Below are 19,562 nucleotides of genomic sequence, written 5' to 3'. Positions count from 1 at the left end.
AGGTGAGCAGCTCCGGGGACAGCCGCCCACTCTGGTAAACAGCTGGGCCACGCCCACAGCGGGCTGGCCACGCCCACACTGCCCGCCCCTTCCCCGCGGATCCCCGGCCGCTAGCAGCGCCCCCCTCCCCACTCCTCCTTGCTGCGGGTAGAGTGGTGGAGTGTCAAGCAGGTTGTCCTTTTCACCCCATCCCCCGGAGAATTCCTTTCCGAGCTCTGGGGCGAGGGTGGGGTGGGCAGGAGCGAGGGGCTGGGGCGCAGATCTCGGCCCCGCCCTCTCGGCAGCCCGCACCCTGGCGCCTTGAGCCACTCCTGGCCAAGTGCTTCCTCCCGGGGCGCTTTAGTGAAAGGAGAAGAGGGGCCACGTCACTGTCCCCAGGCCTGGGAGAGCGCGGCTCCGCCCCTCCCGCCCCCGCCGGAGCGCTGGGCCGGGATCGAAGACTAACCGGCCCCTTCCTAGGGGCCAGCCCAGTCGCAGCCGCCCGCCTACAAAACCACGGGCAGGTGCAGGCGCAGCCGCTGCGCCAGCCGGGAGAGCGGAGCCGTTAGCGCGCGCCGCCCTTGTGTCCGTCCGTCCGTCCGTCCGTCAAGCGGGGCGTCAGTCCATCGGCTGCACCGCGGCTCCTGCCCAGGCCCCAGCGGCCCCGGACCCTCGTCGTCCCGCACGTGGAGCCGCCCGGCAGAGCCGGCTTTGGCGCGGCAGCCATGTCCATGGGCCTGGAGATCGCGGGCACCTCGCTGGCCGTGCTGGGCTGGCTGTGCACCATCGTGTGCTGCGCGCTGCCCATGTGGCGCGTGACGGCCTTCATCGGCAGCAGCATCATCACGGCGCAGATCACCTGGGAGGGACTGTGGATGAACTGCGTGGTGCAGAGCACCGGCCAGATGCAGTGCAAGGTGTACGACTCACTGCTGGCGCTGCCGCAGGACCTGCAGGCGGCCCGCGCCCTCATCGTCATCGCCATCCTACTGGCCGTCTTCGGGCTCCTCGTGGCGCTCGTGGGCGCCCAGTGCACCAACTGCGTGCAGGACGACACGGCCAAGGCCAAGATCACCATCGTGGCGGGCGTGCTCTTCCTGCTGGCCGCCCTGCTGACCCTCGTGCCGGTGTCCTGGTCGGCCAACACCATCATCCGGGACTTTTACAACCCCTTGGTGCCCGAGGCTCAGAAGCGCGAGATGGGCGCCGCCCTGTACGTGGGCTGGGCGGCGTCCGCGCTGCAGCTGCTGGGGGGCGCGCTGCTCTGCTGCTCCTGCCCGCCGCGCGACAACTACGCGCGGACCAAGATCGTCTACTCGGCGCCGCGCTCCACCGGGCCCGTCACTAGCACCGGCACGGCCTACGACCGCAAGGACTACGTCTGATGGGGCGACCGCGGGAAGCCCCGACCACTCCCACAAGCTGGCGCGCCCACCAGTCCTGCGTGCAGCCTTGCATCGGAGTCCAGCCCCCGCCCCCCAGATGCCAGTCTGCTCCCTCACTGGACTGGGAGGGGCCCGCCCGGCGCCCCCTTCCCCAGCTGCTAGCCCTCCTCGGCCCGGGGAGCGGGATTGTGGAGCCCAGGGGCCTGCCGGCACGAACCTTTGAAACCTTGCCCCTCTGGTGCGCGGAACTGGGGTGACCACCTCTACTTGCCCGCCCGGTCGGACTGTGGCCACAAAGTTCTCTTTGCGCAGGGAACCGCAGCTTTGAAAAGGGGCCACGATATTTTTCAATAAAAATCTTTCGTTTTGCAGTTGCTGGCGCCTCCTTGTCCTGAGCGCGGACAGGCCTCCACCTACTTCCAAAACTTCCCCATCCCAACCCCCCGCCCCGCGTGCGACCCCCAAGGATTTGCCCTGGCTGAATTCTGCGCTCCGGCTGCGGGATGAAGCTTAGAGAGTTTCAATAAGTTGTAAACTGAGCTGGGTACTCACTAGCTATCTGGTCCTTTGGCCTATTCACTGGGGATTCAGACAAGGAAGGCCCACTCCGGAGGAGCGGGCAGGTGCACTTCCGGGCATGGAGGAGGTGGGGAGATGTCAGGGACCCCCTTCTCCAGGCTTAGGCCTGAGACACCGGCCCTCCAAAGCGCTCCCCAATGCCTGAATCGCCCTGCGGCGTGTTAAAGAGCACATTCAATGCTATGATTTCATATTTGGGAAAGGAGAACAAAAAGATCTATTGTTCTGGTAAAACACACCGCCAAAGGAAACTGGGTAGAATTGTGTCCCCAGGAGGAGAGAAGAGAGAGGGGCCTCATTTTTTTCCCTGAAACTCTTGAGGGAAGGAAAGGGTAGGTGGGGGGAAGGGATACTCAGAACTCTCTGGTGACACTCTAATGCTTAAGGTAAACAAGGCTGGAAGCACTTGTGTCTCAGAGAAGGTGTAGGAGGTTCAGGCAGTGGGAAAGGGGCCCAGTGTCCAGAGCCAGGAAAGTGGGATTTCACCTGGCTGGGTAGATAGCAAGGTGAGGGAGGAAGTGGCGATGGGGCCCTGGACCCTGGAGAGGCCAAGTCACGGGGAGTCTTGTGTGCAGAATTACAGACCCTGGATTGTACTGGATTGTTACCGGAATCATGGAAGGGAGGTACCTGATCAGATTTATGCTCTAGAATAACCTCTCCAGCTGGCCTGCGGAACTGGCACTCAGGTAGAGGGATGAAGGCAGGAGACCATCTTAGAGGCTGTGCAGCTGTCATCACGTGAGATGATGCAGCCCAGAAATAAAGTAGGGACGGGGGGATGGGGGACCAGGCCTGATGGGGAGGGTGGCAGGGAGTGCTGTGAAAGAGGCAGGATGAGCCAGAGCCAGGCTGGAGAACCATTTGGGTATGTGGGGAGAGACAGCGGAAATAGCTGGGTTAACCCAAATTTTTTGCCTTAGGTCAGTGATTGAATGGTGGTACCATTTACCAAAATAGGACCAGGTTGCTGGGGGCAGTTGATGGGCTTATCTGTGAGTGAACAGAGTTTGGCCAGCCTGTGGGACCTCCAGGCACAGACGTCCAGGAAGAGACAGGGCATATATAGAGATCTGGAACTCAGGAGTGGTAAACCTGCTGTTGTTAGAATACATATGGCAACCGAAACCAGGGAAGTAGATGAGGTCAGTCTAGAAACCAAAGAGGAGAAAAAAAGAGTTTCAAGAAGGCGGGCATTGGCAATGGTGTCGGAGGCTGCGGAAGTCGTCAGGCAAGAAGCCTGAGAATTCAGAGCACCGAGCTGGTCACTGGTGGCCTTGGCAAGAGGCCTGACAGCGGACACAGTGAACAGACAGATGGGTGGGAGATGAGAAGCAGAAACAGACCATGTAGGCCATGCGTCCTAGAGGTTTGCGGCTTCCAGGCCAGGAGAGCAACTTGCAAAAGAGCAAGGACAGTTATTTATCCCAGGACAGGTATTTGGGATTGTGGAGGCTCGCAATTATTTCAAAGTTATTGTATCTTGAACTTCTTGACCTGCAGCAAAGCAGAAAGCAAAAGGCCCCAGGAGCAGGCAGATTTTTCAGTAGAAGGCTTTCAGTTCAGTTCAGTTCAGTCGCTCAGTCCTGTCCAACTCTTTGCGACCCCATGAACCACAGCACTCCAGGCCTCCCTGTCCATCACCAACTCCCGGAATGCTTTACATTGGTCCAAAATATTCTCCTCTCATTAAGCAACAACTGACAAGTCACTGTGCTTTATTACCAGAAGAAGAGGAAATAGGTTACTGTAAACAGTAAGAGCACCCTGGCTTTAGAGTGTTCATTCTTAGGAGATTCCTGGAAAAGGCTTGGGGTTGGCATTACTCTCTCTCCAACCCAGGCCTCTTTGGGAACCATTCCTCTGGCCTGGGGAAAGGAAAGAGGGAGAGGGCTGTGAATATGAAGGTGGGGAGCGGGTGATGGAGACGGATCCCAGGAAGAGCTGGAGGAAGTGGACCTGGGCTCAGAGAGGGATAGACTTAGCAAGAGGGGAGGGGCTCATGGGGAGGCCTCTGGGGAAGGGGGTTAGGTTGGGGGGGAAGGGAGGGAAGGGAGCTCAATGAGAGGGAAGGGACCCAGAGAAGAGGGTCAGTGAAGGGGAGGGGGCTTTGTGGGGGAAAGGGTCAGACAGGAAGGAGGCTTAGTAGTAGAGGGGCAGGAGGAACTGAGCAGACATGCTCTCTGGGCCTCTCTGGACGGGATTTGGGGGTGTAGGCAGAAGGAGCCAAGGGATTTACATCTGAACCCTCAAGGTCTCTGGCCAGGGGCACCAGGGAGTCAGGTTGCCCCGAGCCAGAACCGAAGGGCACCGGGTGGCTCTCCATCCCAGAGGGCCCCGCAGGCAGGAGTGAGGTTATTCACTTACCACTGGCTTCAAGAGGGAAGCCTGGACCCAAGGGCTCCCAGCTGCCGAACCAGCCCCCCATGGTCCGTCCCAGCACCCCCGAGCTGGGCAGAGAAGGCAGACGGACCCCATCAGATCTTCCCCTGGCTCCCTAGTCTCTCCCCAAGGCTGGGCTCCCCTGGTGGGGAGTGAGGTACCTTTCCCACCCCAACACGCACACACGTCCTTGCCTGACTTCTGGATCTGTCCTAACTCAACCTCTTCTTATTCTTTCTGGAATTTCCAGTCTAAACAGGTTAGAGTGTGCAGCATGCAAACCACAAGTTGGGAAGGGTCCCACGTGAGGAGGTCCCAGGAAATCTTGAGACCACTAGAGAAGAGAAAGCCATCTGGCGTGACTGGACTGGGAGTCAGGTGGGATCCACTCCTTTTCCTGGGATCCACTCCTTTTCTGCGCAACTCCCTTCCCTCCTGGGTCTCAGTTTCCCCATCGTTTCAACATAGGGGTTGAGGCCCGCCTCTAACTTGTCTTTTCCATCCCCATTTTTATCCGTATCATCTCCTGAAGCAGAAAATTAGTCAAGACATAGAAGGGTGGGATGGGAGGAGTGGGAGGGAGGCTTGAGAGGGAGGGGATATATGTATACATATAGCTGATCCACTTTGTCATACAGCAGAAACTAACACTACATTATAAAGCAATTATATTCCAATAATAAAATTAAAAAAAAATTTTTTTTAAAGAAGAAAAAAAGTCAGAACCAAACTGACCAGGTAAGTAGGGCAGTTCACTCTCTGAGCCTCAGCTTCCTCATCTGCAAAATGGATATGCTGTGTTGAGGATTAGCTCAGCCATCCTCTGGATTCCCATGCGGTCTAGTTTCACCCCATCACAGCACATACGACACTATATTGTTGTTCTGTTTCTTCTGAAATGTCCTCTACAGAAGGTCATCTCCCAAGCTCAGGGACACTGTCCCAAATTTCCCTCTGTCTGCAGCACCCAGTGTAGTCAGCACCCATTTATGGAATGATGGCATGTCTGTGTGCATGAAAAGCACCTGCCACAAAGCTAAGCACGCAGTAAGACCTCAATTAGTGTGAGCCGGTATCCTTACGATTTTGGTGAGGGAAAAAAAAAAAAGATCTTGGTGTATTCTGCCAGGCAGGAGTCTGGGAACATGAGAGAGATGGTTGGTTCGTGAGAAAGTCCTTGGATTTCTTCAAAATCCACGGCCCCTGGAGCCCCCTGCCAGGCCCTGGGGCTCTGTCCCACCCCACCCTCCACCTGTGCTGCAGGCTGCCCTGGGCTCGCCACACCTGTTCTAGCTCTTCCTCCTACTGAGACCAAAAGCCAAGTGCTTTATCAAACAAACACAGCATTTATTGTGGTTCCCTCAAGGTCTGTGGCAGGCCTGGAGGAACAGACAGTACCTTCCTTCTCCCTGCCCTGCCAGGGCTTCATGAAAGGTCATCCTTGCCAAGTATGCACTGCAGAGCAGGTACAGAGAGTGAGGGCATTGGCCCTGGTGCCCGCTGAGGGACCTTGGGCGAGTCACTGGCCAGCTCTCACCCTCCTCTGTAAAAGAGGCGGATGTTGCCCCTCTTCTGTTTGATCCCCTTAAGAACTCTGCAAGGCAGGCCTTACACAAGGAGACCCCCAGGGCTCGGCTGCAGGCCCTGCCGCCTCCTGTCAATTACGTCTGTTATTACTTCCGTCTTCCCTAGTTGCACTGCCGGGACTCCAACCAGGCTGTCACCATCTTTCTGTAACAGTCTCAAGAGGATCTTCCATCTCTAGAATCCCTCTTGATACTCTCAATCCTCCCCTGTTATTTTTTTTTTTTTAACATTAATGGAGTTTTTGTTAGATCTAGACAATGTTCTAATCAAAACTACTTACCTGCATTGATGGAGGAGACTTCCCTGTAGCTCTAATGGTAAAGAATCTGCCTGCAAGGCAGGAGACTAGGGTTCAGTCCCTGGGTTGGGAAGTTCTTCTGGAGAAGGGAATGGCAATCCACTCCAGTATTCTTGCCTGGAGAATTTCATGAGCAGAGGATCCTGGCGGGCTACAGTTCATGGGGTTGCAAAGAGTTGGACATGACTGAGTAAGTGACTAACACAGTCCAGTAATTTTATTAATTATTATCAATTTTTATTACTTCTTATTAATTTTTATTCATGCATATTGGAGTGTATTTATTGACATCTTATTGGGTGCTATGTTGGTTTCTGCTGTACAGCAAAGTGAACAGATCTATGTTTATATATATCCCCTCTTTTTCAAATTTTTATTTATTCATTTTTGGCTGCACTGGGTCATAGTTGCTGAGTGCAGGCTTTCTCTAGTTGCAGCGAGCAGGAGTTTCTCTCCAGTTGCGGTATGCGGGCTTCTGACTGAGGTGGCTTCTCTTGTTTCAGAGCCTGGGCTCCAGGGCACACAGGCCCAGCAGTTGCGGTGTGTGGGCTTAGTTGCCTGGCAGCAGGTAGGATCTTCCCATACCAGGGATCAAACCCACGTCCGCCTGCATTGGCAGGCAGATTCTTAACCACTGGACCACCAGGAAAGTCCCTTTACTAATTTTTCTAACTGAACTCTGCGTAATCTCTCTCTTCTTGGACTCCTTTTTCAAGACTTCTTTTCTCTCTTGTCAATTATGGTCAATCTGTGTACTGTCCTATCTCTTTTCTAGATTGTAAAATTTATTGATCATGGAAATAGTCTTGCTTATCCTTGCATTCTTCGTAAAGTATAAAGGAGAGTTCCTTTATGAAGTAGGAACTTGACAAATACAAATTGGGTTACAAAGCAGACCTGAATCGACTGCCTGATACATAGACTATTTCTTTTTATGACTTGCTTTGATATAGCCTTTGCCTGCTTTTCATTTGATATATTTATTATATTTATATGGAACGGCAAAACTTTCACTTTTACATGTTAAAGATACTTTTATCACTTTAATTGAACATATCTGCCTTAGATGGGCAGAGCTAAGAGGAAAAGGTTTTCCAGGCAGGAATCACAGACTGGACAAAGGCATAGAGTCAGGCCAGAAGTCAGGAGTTGATCAAAAGGCCGACCTGGCTGAAGTTGAAAATTTGTATGGAAGTCAGTAAGAGAAAAGATTGAATAGGGACATGGAGTGACAATTCCAGCCAAATTTCTCTGGCTGGTATTGTATCCCAGGCCCTTCACTGCCTCCTTCCCAGACCCAACAATGGAGCCCCTGGAGTTGTTCCAGCCCCCACATTTTTTCCTTTTATTGAAGTACAGCTGATGCACAGTAATGTTACATAAGTTACAGGTGTACAATATAGTGATTCACAATTTTTAAAGGTTGTACTCCATTTGTAATTACTATGAAGTATTGACTATATTCCCCGTGTTGCACGACATAGCCTTGGAGCTTATTTCACACTTAGCAGTTTGTACCTTTTAATCCTTTGCCCCTTTATTGCTCCTCCTCCCTCCCTCTCGCCTCCAGCCTCTACAGTAACTTTTCGCTGTGCGGGGTGCAGGGCTCGAACACAGTGCAGCAGTGTGCAGGGTCTCAGTGTGCAGTGTGCAGTGTGCAGGAATCGAGCCCATGCCCCTTGCAACGGAAGTGCGAGGTCTTAACCACTGGACCTCCAGGGACGTCCCAACACGTTTTGCAGTCCCTATCCTTCCACCTTGCCTTCTGTCCACGTTCTAATCATCACCAGGGAGTTGGCAATTCACTGAAAATCTGGATGGATTAAGGGTTTAACACAACGAAACAAACTAGGAATGAACTAGAAGGCAATGCAGAGTGTTCTTATAATATCAAACTGAGGAAAGCCTCCCTAAGCAAGACACAAACCCCAAAAGTGAAAGAAAAGATGATAAGATTTGAGTGCATAAAAAATATAAAATAAATAAACCGAAAAGGAAGTTAAGAAAATAATGCCACTTACAATAGCATCAAAATGAATAAAAGTCTTAGAAATAAAGCCTAAGCCAGGAGGTGAAAGACTTGTACACAAAAAACTACTGAAAGAAATTAAGCACAAATAGATGGAAAGACATCCCATGTTTATGCATTGAAAGACTTATAATTGCTCAGAGATCCATGTCACCCAGTGATCTACAGTTTCAATACAATGAAAAATCCCATTTTCTTTTTTTTTTACAGAAATAGAAAAGTTCATCCTGAAATTCATATGGACTCTCAAGGGAACTGAATAGCCAAAAAGAAGAACAAAGTTGAAGGGTCTGCACTTCTGGATTTGAAAATATTACAAAGTTAGAGTAATCAGATCAGTGTGGTAGCAGCATAAAGACAGACATAGAGACAAATGAAATAGAAGAGAGAACTCAGAAATAAACTCTCTCACATACGCACAAAAATCTCAAATGAGTTTCAATAAGGATGCCAAGAACACTCAACAAGGAAAGAACAATTTTTTCACCTGGATCACCACAAGCGAAAGAATGAAGTTGGACCCTTGCCTAACGCCATATACAAAACCTAACTCACGCTAGATCAAAGACGTAAACACAAAAGGTAAAACAATAAAACTTTTTGAGGAATGTGGGGCAAAACTTTGCATCATTGGATTTGGTGACAGTTTCTTGAATGTGACGTCAAAGGCACAGGCAGCAAAAGAAAAGAATAGTCAAATTTGACTTGATGAAAATTTAAATTTCATGCATCAAAACTCACTGTGGACAGAATGAAAAAGCAATCCACAGGATGGATTTGCAATATATTTGCAAATCATATATCTGATATATGATTAATATCCAGATTATATAGAGAATTCCTAAAACTTGAAGAAAAAAAAAAAGCCAACAAAATAACAACTGTTGGCAAGCATATGGAGAAACTGGAACTTCTATGACCTGTTGGTGGGAATGGAAAATGGCACAGCTACTGGGGAAAACAGTGTGGGAGTAAGAAATTTTAAATCGAGCTACCATAAGACCCAATAATGCCACTTCTGGGTATATACCCCAAAGAGTTGAAAGCAGGGTTTTGAACAGATATTTGCACACCTATGTTCACTGTACTATTCACAATAGTCAAGAGATGGAATGCAATTGTCCACCTATGAATGAATGGACAAGCAAAATGTGGTATAAACGTAAAATGAAATATTATTCAGCCTTAACAAAGAGGAAAATTTTGACACATGCTATCATATGGATGAGCCTTGAGGACATGTGCTACATTGAAATAATCCAGCCATGAAAAGACAAATACTGTATGATTCCACTTATATGAAATACATAGAATAGTCAAATTCAATGATAAATTTGAAAGTAGAATGATAGCTCCCAAGGGCAGGAAGAGGAGGAAAAGGGGTGTTGTCCTTTAATGATTATAGTTTCAGATTTTCAGGTGAAAAGGTTCTGAATATATGTTTCACACTAATATAGATTTATTTAAAATGACTGAGCTATACCCCATGATTAAGGTGGTATATTGATGCTTTTGAACTGTGGTGTTGGAGAAGACCCCTGAGAGTCCCTTGGACTGCAAGGAGATCAAACCAGTTAACCCTAAAGGAAGTCAGTCCTGAATGTTTATTGGAAGGACTGATGCTGAAGCTGAAACTCCAATACTTTGGCCACCTGATGCAAAGAACTGACCTGATGCTGGGAAAGCTTGAGGGCAGAAGGAGAAGGGGCAATAGTGGATGAGATGGTTGGATGGCATCACAGACTCGATGGACATGAGTTTGAGCAAACTCCGGGAGTTGATGATGGACAAGGGAAGCCTGGCATGCTGCAGTCCACGTGGTCGCAAAGAGTCAGATAAGATGAGCAACTGAAATGAACTGAATTGAAGGTGGTATATTTTACATTGTGTGGTATTTTTCCCACAATAAAAAATTATGTAGCAGAGAAAAATCAACAAATGTCAATGATAAGCAAGAAACAGGGAGAAACGTTTACATCATATGTAACAGAAAAAAAATGCTTAAAATATCTAATATGAAGAGTTCCTCCCAAAGTCAGTGCTCTGTGACAGCCTAGAAGGGTGGGATGGGGAGGGAGTTGGGGGGGTTCAAGAGGGAGGGGACATACGTATCCCTAACGTCGATTCATGTTGATACATGGCAAAAACCATCACGATATTGTAAAGAAATTATCCTCTAATTTTAAAAACTTTTCATTAGAGTAAAAAAGCGTTCCTGCAAAACAATAAGAGAAAGTATAGCAATCCAAAAGAATAATCTGCAAAGGAAAAGAAGCAACTATAAAAGTAACTATTTATCCTAATAAAGGTATGAAAGGATGCACAACTTCCCTATTTAGTGTTATTTCTCTAAATTCTCTAAGTGAAATCAATTTTCCCTGTTATGTTTTTGTTTTTAATTTTTGTTTATTTTGCATTTATTTCTGGCTGCACTGGGTCTTCCTCGCTATGCTCAGGCTTTCTCTGGCTGCAGCGAGGGAGGGCTACTCTCCAGTTGTGGTGTGTGAGCTTCTCACTGCAGTGGCTTCTCGTTGCAGAGCAAGGTCTCTAGGCCTGTGGGCTTCATAGTTGCAGCACAAAGGCTCAGTCGTTGCCGTGCGCCAGCTGCATTGCTCTGTGGCATGTGGAATCTTAGTTCCTCGACCAGGGATCGGAGTTGAGTCCTCTGCATTGCAAGGTGGATTCTTAACCACTGGACCACCAGGAAAGTCTCACATGCTGTGTTTTAATGAGACTTTACGGAGGGACTATGTATAGAGAGGCATGGGTAGAGCTAGGGAATTTAGTAAAGAATATTGAGGTATCAAGAAACTAACAATAGTGGGGACCCTTTATCACCCGTAAGCCTAAAGAAGCAATGGGAGGAAGCTGAGTTACAGGAGCCAGGTTGAAACATGGAGCTGTGGGAAATAGGGTTACCAGACAGTAGCCACGGCTGTAGGAGGGCACACCCTCTGCTGGAACCACAGCAAACCAGGGAGCAGCAGGGGAAAAGAATAGGCCAGCACCTCTCTCTCTTCTCACCTTCAGAAGCCAGAAGGCAAGGCTAATACATCCTGCAAAGGTGAACCTCCCAGAAACACAGACAAGAGTAGAAAATGGATTTGGGGACAGTAACCTGCGCTTTGATGATATCCCATATGATAGAATAATAACTAACAATGTCTAAGAGCAAGTGTCTGAATAGTGGCATTATTAGCACCATCCCCATTTTACAGATAGGAAAACTGAGGCACAGAGAAGTTACACTAGTTGTCCAGACTTCACACAGATATCACACAGAGGTGCTGGGCTTTGAACACAGGTATCTGATTTGCTAGAACCCAAGTTATTAACCACTGCACTCCTCTGACTCTTGTTTTCCTTTTCCCTAGTTGGTGCAGTATATATATATTGATACAATAACTGATTTTTTGGAGGGCAATTTGACCACTTCTATAAAAAATAAAGACCTTATAAATATAAAAAGTCTGAGATCTAGCAATTCCACTTCTAAGTAACATTGTTCAGAAATACTCAGTGTCCAAGGATATAGGGTATTCATCTTATACATTTTTAGATAACTGGAATACACCCCCACCTCCAGCTTCAATGATAACTCCTGATTAGCCTAAGCCGGTGGCTGTTGGTCTCTTCCTTCCATGGTTATTGGCTCAGAGTGGGCATGTGACAGTTGCAGCCTATCAGACAGAAGGGAAGGTCTGTTGCCAGGCAGCAGGCAGCCTCCACTTGCCTAAGAAAGAAGTCACTCCCCTCCTTCCCCAGATGTTCTTCAGGCAGGTGGTGACATCAAATTCTATCACCAACTTGAACCCCAAAGAGAACGAGCCTGAGGATTGAGACCAATGAGGAGGACCTCTATCTGGAGAGGAGGAACTTGGAGCCCTGGAAACATTTTCTATCCAGTAACTGCCTCCTCTTTGGGGCTCTCAAGTTCCTCTAGATCTCTGGTTGTGGGAGATGTGGGTTTTCTCATTGGTTAAGCTGGTTTGACCTGGGGTTTCCAGCCAAAGGTGTCCTAACTAGTATGACTTGGCTGCCATAAAAGAAGAAGCAAGTTCAACATCTCTTGTTAAATAGTCTTGAAGAAAAATAAAAATCATAAATAAATGAACTATGCTGCTGCTGCTGCTAAGTCGCTTCAGTCGTGTCCAACTCTGTGCGACCCCATAGATGGCAGCCCACCAGGCTCCCCCATCCCTGGGATTCTCCAGGCAAGAACACTGGAGTGGATTGCCATTTCCTTCTCCAATGCATGAAAGTGAAAAGTGAAAGTGAAGTTGCTCAGTCATGTCTGACTCTTAGCGACTCCATGGGCTGCAGCCCACCAGGCTCCTCCATCCATGGGAGTTTCCAGGCAAGAGTACTGGAGTGGGGTGCCATTGCCTTCTCCTAAATGAACTCTAAATCTTGTCAATTTCTTGATCAGAAGACAAATTTACAGCACATGCAAAAGAGAGAGGAACACATACATACACAGAATACAGTCAGCAAAATTCAGATGCGGAGAACTCTATCAGACAAATGGATTCTTCATCAATAAAAAACTTTAAAAAAAGAAAATGAGGTGTAGGGACCAGTAGATCAAAAAAGAACAAAAGACTTATCAACCAACCACGGATGTGGGTCTCAACTGATTCCAGATTCAACCTGTTAAAATAAAGTATGGCATTTGTGAGACAATTAGAAAAGTGAACATTGAATGGATAATTGATAACATTAAGAAATTATTACTCTTTAAAGTATATAAGTCACTGTTCCTGATGGCTCAGACAGTAAAGAATCTATCTCCAATGCAGGAGACCTGAGTTCGATCCCTGGAAGATCTCCTGGAGAGGGAATGGCAACCCACTCCAGTATTTTTGCCTGGAGAATTCCACGGACAGGGCAGGCTGGCAGGCTATAGTCCATGGGGTCACAAAGAGTTGGACATGACTGAGGGACTAACACAAAGCATGTAAATCAGTCATCCCCAACCTTTTGGGCACCAGGGGCCAGTTTCGTGGAAGACAATTTTTCCATGGACAGGTGAGGGGATGGTTTCAGGATGATTCAAGCGCATTAAGGAAGGAGAGCTCAGCTGTAAATACAGATGAAACTTCGCTTTCTGGCCAGCCGTTTACCTCCTGCTGTATGGCCAGGTGGCTAAGAGGCCACAGGCTGATACTGGTCCATCATGGCCTAGCAGTTGGGGATCCCTGATGTAAATGATACAGTGGTTTATGTTTAAAAAACAGAAAAGTCCTTAGCTTTTAGAGAAACATTAGAACTATTTACAGATGAAATAGTATAATGTGTGATATTTACTTCAAAATAATGTGGAGATGAGACAGGAGATACATGGGGACAAATGAAACAAGATTGGCTTTGAGTTGTTGAATTGTTGAATTCATCACAATTGTTGAAACTGGGTGATGGTGATCCTATCTCCCTTCAGGTATGCTTTAAAATTTTCCATTATAAAAAGGTGTTTTTTTTTTTAAAGGTAGAGCCAGGGAATTCCCTGGTGGTCCAATGGTTTTCACTGCCATGGGCCTGGGTTCGATCCCTGGTCAGGGAACTAAGATCTCGAAAGCCATGCAGCACAGCCAAAATAAAATTTACCAGAATTTTAAAAGTTAGATCCTACAAAGTAAATTAAATAAATAAATAATAAAAATAAATTAAAATTTTTTCAATTTTAAAAATAAAAATTTTTAAAGGTAGACAGAAAAAAAAAATCTCCCTCTGAAATACCTTCTTTCTCTTGCATTGTCAAACTCCACCCGCTCTCTACTATATCCTTCACATCAACATATAAACATGATTGAATATCTCCCATCTTAAAAAATAAAAGTATCCTTGCCTTCACGTCTCCAAAGAGATGCCGCCCATTTCTCTGTTCATGTCAAGCGGTATCTCACCCCTGCTTTTGCTTCCTCCCCACTTGCCCCTCGGCCACTCCTGTCTGCTCCTGCCCCCACCCTTTTTTTCTCCACTCCAAGCTGCTCCTGGCAAGGTCCCAGAGGCCTCCAGGTTGCCACGGCCAACGGTCACTTAACTTTTCTATCCAGAGTGTACTCTAAATGCTCTCAGCAACTTTTGACACGGCTGATTGCTCGCTCTCCCCTTCTGAACTCTCCCCTGTCTTGGCCTTTGTGACACCAGCCTCGCCTTCCTCCTCCCTCTACACATCCCGTCCTTATCCCTTCCTGTCGTCTTCCCAGGATCCTCTGTCTTCAGTCCTCTTCTCTTCCTCCAGTGCACCATCATCCCCTTTGAGTGTCTCTCCCATTCCCTCGCCTTTAACATCCTCCAGCCCCGACACCTCTCCTCCAAGCCCCCCACTGCCTGCATCGCCTGTGTCCCGAATGCCTCGACGACAGTGGAGGGCAGTGGTTAACAGTGTGGCCCTTGGGCCCAACCATTTTGGTTTGGATCCTGGCCCTGCAGTTTCCAAGCTGTGTGACCATGGGTGATTAATTAACCCCTCTGCGGCTCAGTTCTCTCAGCTGTTAAAGGAGGGGCTAAATAATACACATACCCTCTCACTGTCATTATGAGGGGTAAATGAGTCAATGAATATGTAGCAGTGGGAACAGTGCTTGGCATGTTAAACTCAGTAAATATTAACTATCATGGTATCTCACGGGCTTCGCAAACTTAACATACCTCAAGTGGAACTCTGGATTCTCCCTTACTATTGGTACGCTTTGGAGGGAAAAAGGAAATGGCAACCCACTCCAGTGTTCTTGCCTGGAGAATCCCAGGGACGGGGAAGCCTGGTGGGCTGCCATCTGTGGGGTCGCACAGAGTCGGACACGACTGAAGCGACTTAGCAGCAGCAACAGAGGGAAGAAAAGAAAAAAATTCCTCTCCAGCCTTCCTCATCTCTATAAATGACACAACTACCCTCAGAAACGGGGTTGTCCTTGATCTCTTCCTTTTCCTTTGTACCATCTTCCTCTCTACCCATCTAAATTCTTTTTTTTTTTCCCCATCTAATTCTTCATCCAGGGGAGTCTCTGGCAGCCCAGTAGTTAAGACTTTGTGCTCCTAACGCAGGGGGCACAGGTTCCATCCTTGGCTGGAGAACTAAGATCCCGCATACTGCAGGGCACAGTCTTAAAAAACAAGTAAAATAAAAGAAAATGGAAAATATGTCTCTCCCTGCTTAAACTCTTGTTGTTGTTTAGTGGCTGAGTTGTGTCCAACTCTTTTGTGCCCCCCATGGATTGTAGCCTGCCAGGCTTCTCTGTCCATAGCAATAATACTGGAATGGTACTACTACTGAGCCACCAGGGATGCCTACTTAAACCCTTGCTACATCACTTCAGTCGTGTCCGACTCTGTGTGACCCCATAGTCGGCAGCCCACCAGGCTCCCCCGTCCCTGGGATTCTCCAGGCAAGAACACTGGAGTGGGTTGCCATTTCCTTCTCCAATGCATGAAAGTGGAAAGTGAAAGTTAAGTTGCTCAGTTGTGTCCGACTCTTAGTGACCCCATGGACTGCAGCCCACCAGGCTCCTCGGTCCATGGGATTTTCCAGGCAAGAGTACTGGAGTGGGGTGCCATTGCCTTCTCTGAAACTTAAACCCTTACTGGCTCTCATTCCTCTTTAATAATGGACCCGTACATGGACCCACCCTAGCCTACCTCCTATATGCCTTTCTCCTCTTGTTTTCTCTGCCTGAGCTTCCTCTGCCTTCTTCTCTGTTCTTCTAACAAGATACAGTCTTATGTACCTCAGGGCCTTTGCACATACTATTCCCACTGCCTAAAACACTTTTCCCTGATGTTTGTATGACTGCCTCCTTCTTATCCTCCAAACTTCATCTTACCTGAGAACTTTCCTTATCACCCTACTTAATATCCTCTACCCCTGTTACTACTGAACACAGCACCCTGCCCACTGAACTTAACACAATTTGTACTTACAAATTTATTTGCTTATTTCTTTGTTGATGGCCTGTCTTCGCCACTTGAGAGTAGATAGGTTGGCAGCAGGGGTTGCCTTTTTGTGTTCCTTGAGGAAGAGGGCCACGTAATTGCCACATCCCTGGCTCTAAAATTCATATTTGGTAACTGCAGGTGCTTGGTAAATATTTGTGGAATGAATTATTGGATTGTTGATTCATAAAGGAAATCAGTGTATATGGCATTGTGGCAATTATGAAAGTCAGTCCATAAACTGAGCAGTGCAATAATGTTATTTCCTTGATGCTCCATTCTGCTGAGGCAGTTAGAGGATGGACTTCAATCTTTCTGAGGCTGGACTACAATTCCAGGATATTCAGCAGGGTCAAATTTGCTGGGGGTATGGCAGACGGCGGGGCGGGGGGCTTCCCAGGTGGCCCTAGTGGTAAAGAACCTGCCTGCCAATGCAGCAGACATAAGAGATGCAGTTTCAATCCCTCGATTGGGAAGATCCCCTGGCGGAGGGCATGGCAACCCACTCCAGTATTCTTGCCTGAAGAATCCCATGGATAGAGGAGCCTGGTGGGCTATAGTTCATAGGATCACAAACAGTTGGCCATGACTGAAGCTACTTAGCAAGCACACACATGTGGAGAAGCAGGTAGATGAGGGAGGAGGCTGGGAGGGCGGCCAGGCTGGACAGTATCCAGACCTCAGGCAACAGTGATCCCTGCTAAAACATCACCATCTTGTCCCCCTGACCCTTTTGGTCCTGTGGTTTGCACTGTGTCTGCTTTGGGGTCAGAGCTGAGAATGATTTTGCAAGCTGCCTATGGTCTTGCCTGCCTAGTAAACCCCTGAGCCACTTCTTTCTGGGGACCCTGCTAAGAGGTAAGTGGCAGACCCCCCTTGGCATTCTTGGCCAAGATAGTTAACACTACTGAGGCATCTTCTTCCCCTCTGGACTTCAGCTTTTGAAACACAGAGACCAGCTTTTCTATTATTCCGAGACCCTGATGCTGGGAAAGATTGAAAGGAGCAGGAGAAGGGGGCAACAGAGGATGAGATGGTTGGATGGCATCACTGACTCAATGCACATAAGTTTGAGCAAATTCCAGGAGATGGTGAAGGATAGAGAAGCCTGGTGTGCTGTGGTCCATGGGGTCACAAAGAGTCAGACACCACTGGGCAACTGAACATTTGCCATATGTATCCCCAGGAGCATTGAACACAGAACCCAGAGCACAAAAAAATAGGGGGAAAAAAACTGGATTAACACAGAAATATGTGTTTGGAGAGATCAAGCTTCCTACTGTGTAGGGAAATGACTATGGAGACTGAAATGGACAAGTCCAGTGAGAAGGTGACAGTGATGGAGGGGAGTGATGGGGCTCTGGAGATGGACAGAAGCCAATGGATCTCAGAGATATCTGGGAGATAAAAATCAGCAGAAGTAGGTGAGGGACTGCTTCGGGGTGGGGGAGGTAAGGAAGGAGGCATCAGGAATGAGTCCTGATTCAATCTTGAGAAACAGGACGGCTTTGCAATTGCACATGGAGTCCCCACTTCTGGAACATCCTCCTCCACTGTAACCTCCTCACCGAAGTTACTGAGTCCTTTGAGCAGTCCTGACTGAGTCCCACTCCTTCTTATCTCCATCCAAGCGTTACTTCTGCAGGGCCAGTCACATTCTTCGGTTTGATGCGCTCCCTCTCCTTTGCATATTTACTGGGCGTGTGATCACACATCCGTTCATGTCTTCCCCACCGTCAGGTGTGTGAGTGGATCGGAGTTCTCCCCTGCATCTGCAGTGCCTGGCACAGAAGGCTCCAAAATGAAATGAAAGCTCCAAAATGCAGGCAGAGGAGGCTCATGTGCGTTATGCTGGCTGTTGTTTCTCAAGGGGAGTGTAGGGGAGTGTAGGCTGCTGATTTCAAAACACAGACTCCTCCACCCTCAAAAGAGGAGGTGTCCTCACTCGACCTACTTTAAGAATCTGTGTGTGTGATGAGGCTGTTACTGGGAGTACAGTGTGCACGTGAGGTAGGAAAAATGTTGACAAAAGTTAGCAGGGCCTGTCGGGGGTTCTGGAGCAGGGCCTGTCGGGGGTTCTGGAGCAAGGAGCCAGTAGGTGAAAGCAGGAGACGAGGAGCTGGGGGCCGGCGGGAAGCTTAGAGGGGAGGACTCACAGGTCAGGCCTGGAGGTGGCAGAAAGTGTCCCCAGAGGTGTTCTGGACAGCAGGACTGGAGGATGATAACGTGCAGTCTCTTTCCTCTGCACAGGTCCCCAGGAGTCTCCTCGCCATCTGCTCCAAAGAAAAGAAATAACAAACCAGGGGTGGGTGTCAGTCGCTCAGTCCTGTCCAACTCTGCGATCCCATGGACTGTAGTCGGCCAGGCTCCTCTGTCCACAGGATTTCCCAGGCCGGAATGCTGGAGTGGGTTGCCATTTCCTTCTTCAGGGGATCTTCCCGACCCTGGAATTGAACCTGGGTCTCCTGCATTGCAGGTGGGTTCTTTATCACGGAGCCACCAGGGAAGCTCTCACTAACACACATCCGCTGTGGTGTGGCTCATTAGTCTGTTGTTCGGTTCACTGGCTGTCTTCAGAAAGGTGTTAGATGCTCAGTCGTGTCCAGCTGTTTGTGACCCCACGGACTGTAACCTGCCAGGCTCCTCTGTCCGTGGAATTCTCCAGGCCAGAATACTGGAATGGGTTGCCATGCCCTTCTCCAGGGGATCTTCCCAGCCCAGGGATCAAACCCTGTTCTCCTGCATTGCAGGCAGATGTTTTTTGACTGCCTGAGCCACTGAGGAAACCCCGCCCCCCGCCCCCGAGCCCCCACCCCGCTGCCCCATCTCTAGAACGGTGCCTGTGTCTATAAAGGCGTGAGGCTCCAGGAATATCTGTCGATTGTTGAATGAAGGCAGGCAGGAGCAAACGTTCTCAAAGTGTTCCCTGAGTGTGTGTGTGGTGGGGCGGAGGCATAGGGGATTACTACTGCTCCTGTGTGGATTAAACAAGACAAAGTCTTGGCAATTTAATACCCCCGGGCTCAAAATCTAGGAAGAGAGAAGCTGGGTTGAGAATGGGGAGTGTTGTGGGAAGAGGCCAGACGGGTGTCACAGGGTGAGCGGGGCCACCCACTGGGGCAGACCCAGGGGAAACCGTAAGGGGTCTCTCAGGAGCCTCAGCGACCCCAGCCTGACTGACTGACACCCCTACCCTATGGGGCAGTTGTGGGGGGGGCAGGAATTTGCCCTGGTGACCTCCCCAGGCACACTCCTGTCACCATGGTGATCAATCGCAAAACAAGCAGCTTGATTGTCCCTGCTCAGCGGGGCAGGTGAAACCCCGGCCACGTGACCGATACTGGGCCAGGTGCGGTTAAGGGACACCCGCCGCCTCCCTGTCTTAACCCATTCA

The 19,562-nt window shown here is 48.9% G+C and overlaps 1 protein-coding gene across 1 annotated transcript; it reads left to right on the top strand.

Annotated features, from left to right (window-relative positions):
• Positions 1 to 282: 282 nt before the first annotated feature.
• On the top strand, positions 283 to 1,738 carry CLDN3 (claudin 3). The gene has a single exon (XM_027527632.1). The coding sequence runs from the start codon at positions 705 to 707 to the stop codon at positions 1,362 to 1,364; it is 660 nt and encodes a 219-aa protein (XP_027383433.1). The 5' UTR covers positions 283 to 704; the 3' UTR covers positions 1,365 to 1,738.
• The last annotated feature ends 17,824 nt before the right edge of the window (positions 1,739 to 19,562 follow it).

Source organism: Bos indicus x Bos taurus, chromosome 25 (assembly GCF_003369695.1).
Source record: "Bos indicus x Bos taurus breed Angus x Brahman F1 hybrid chromosome 25, Bos_hybrid_MaternalHap_v2.0, whole genome shotgun sequence".
NCBI lineage: Eukaryota > Metazoa > Chordata > Mammalia > Artiodactyla > Bovidae > Bos > Bos indicus x Bos taurus.
Note: the sequence above shows the minus strand (reverse complement) of the source record. Positions and strands in the feature narration are given on the sequence as shown.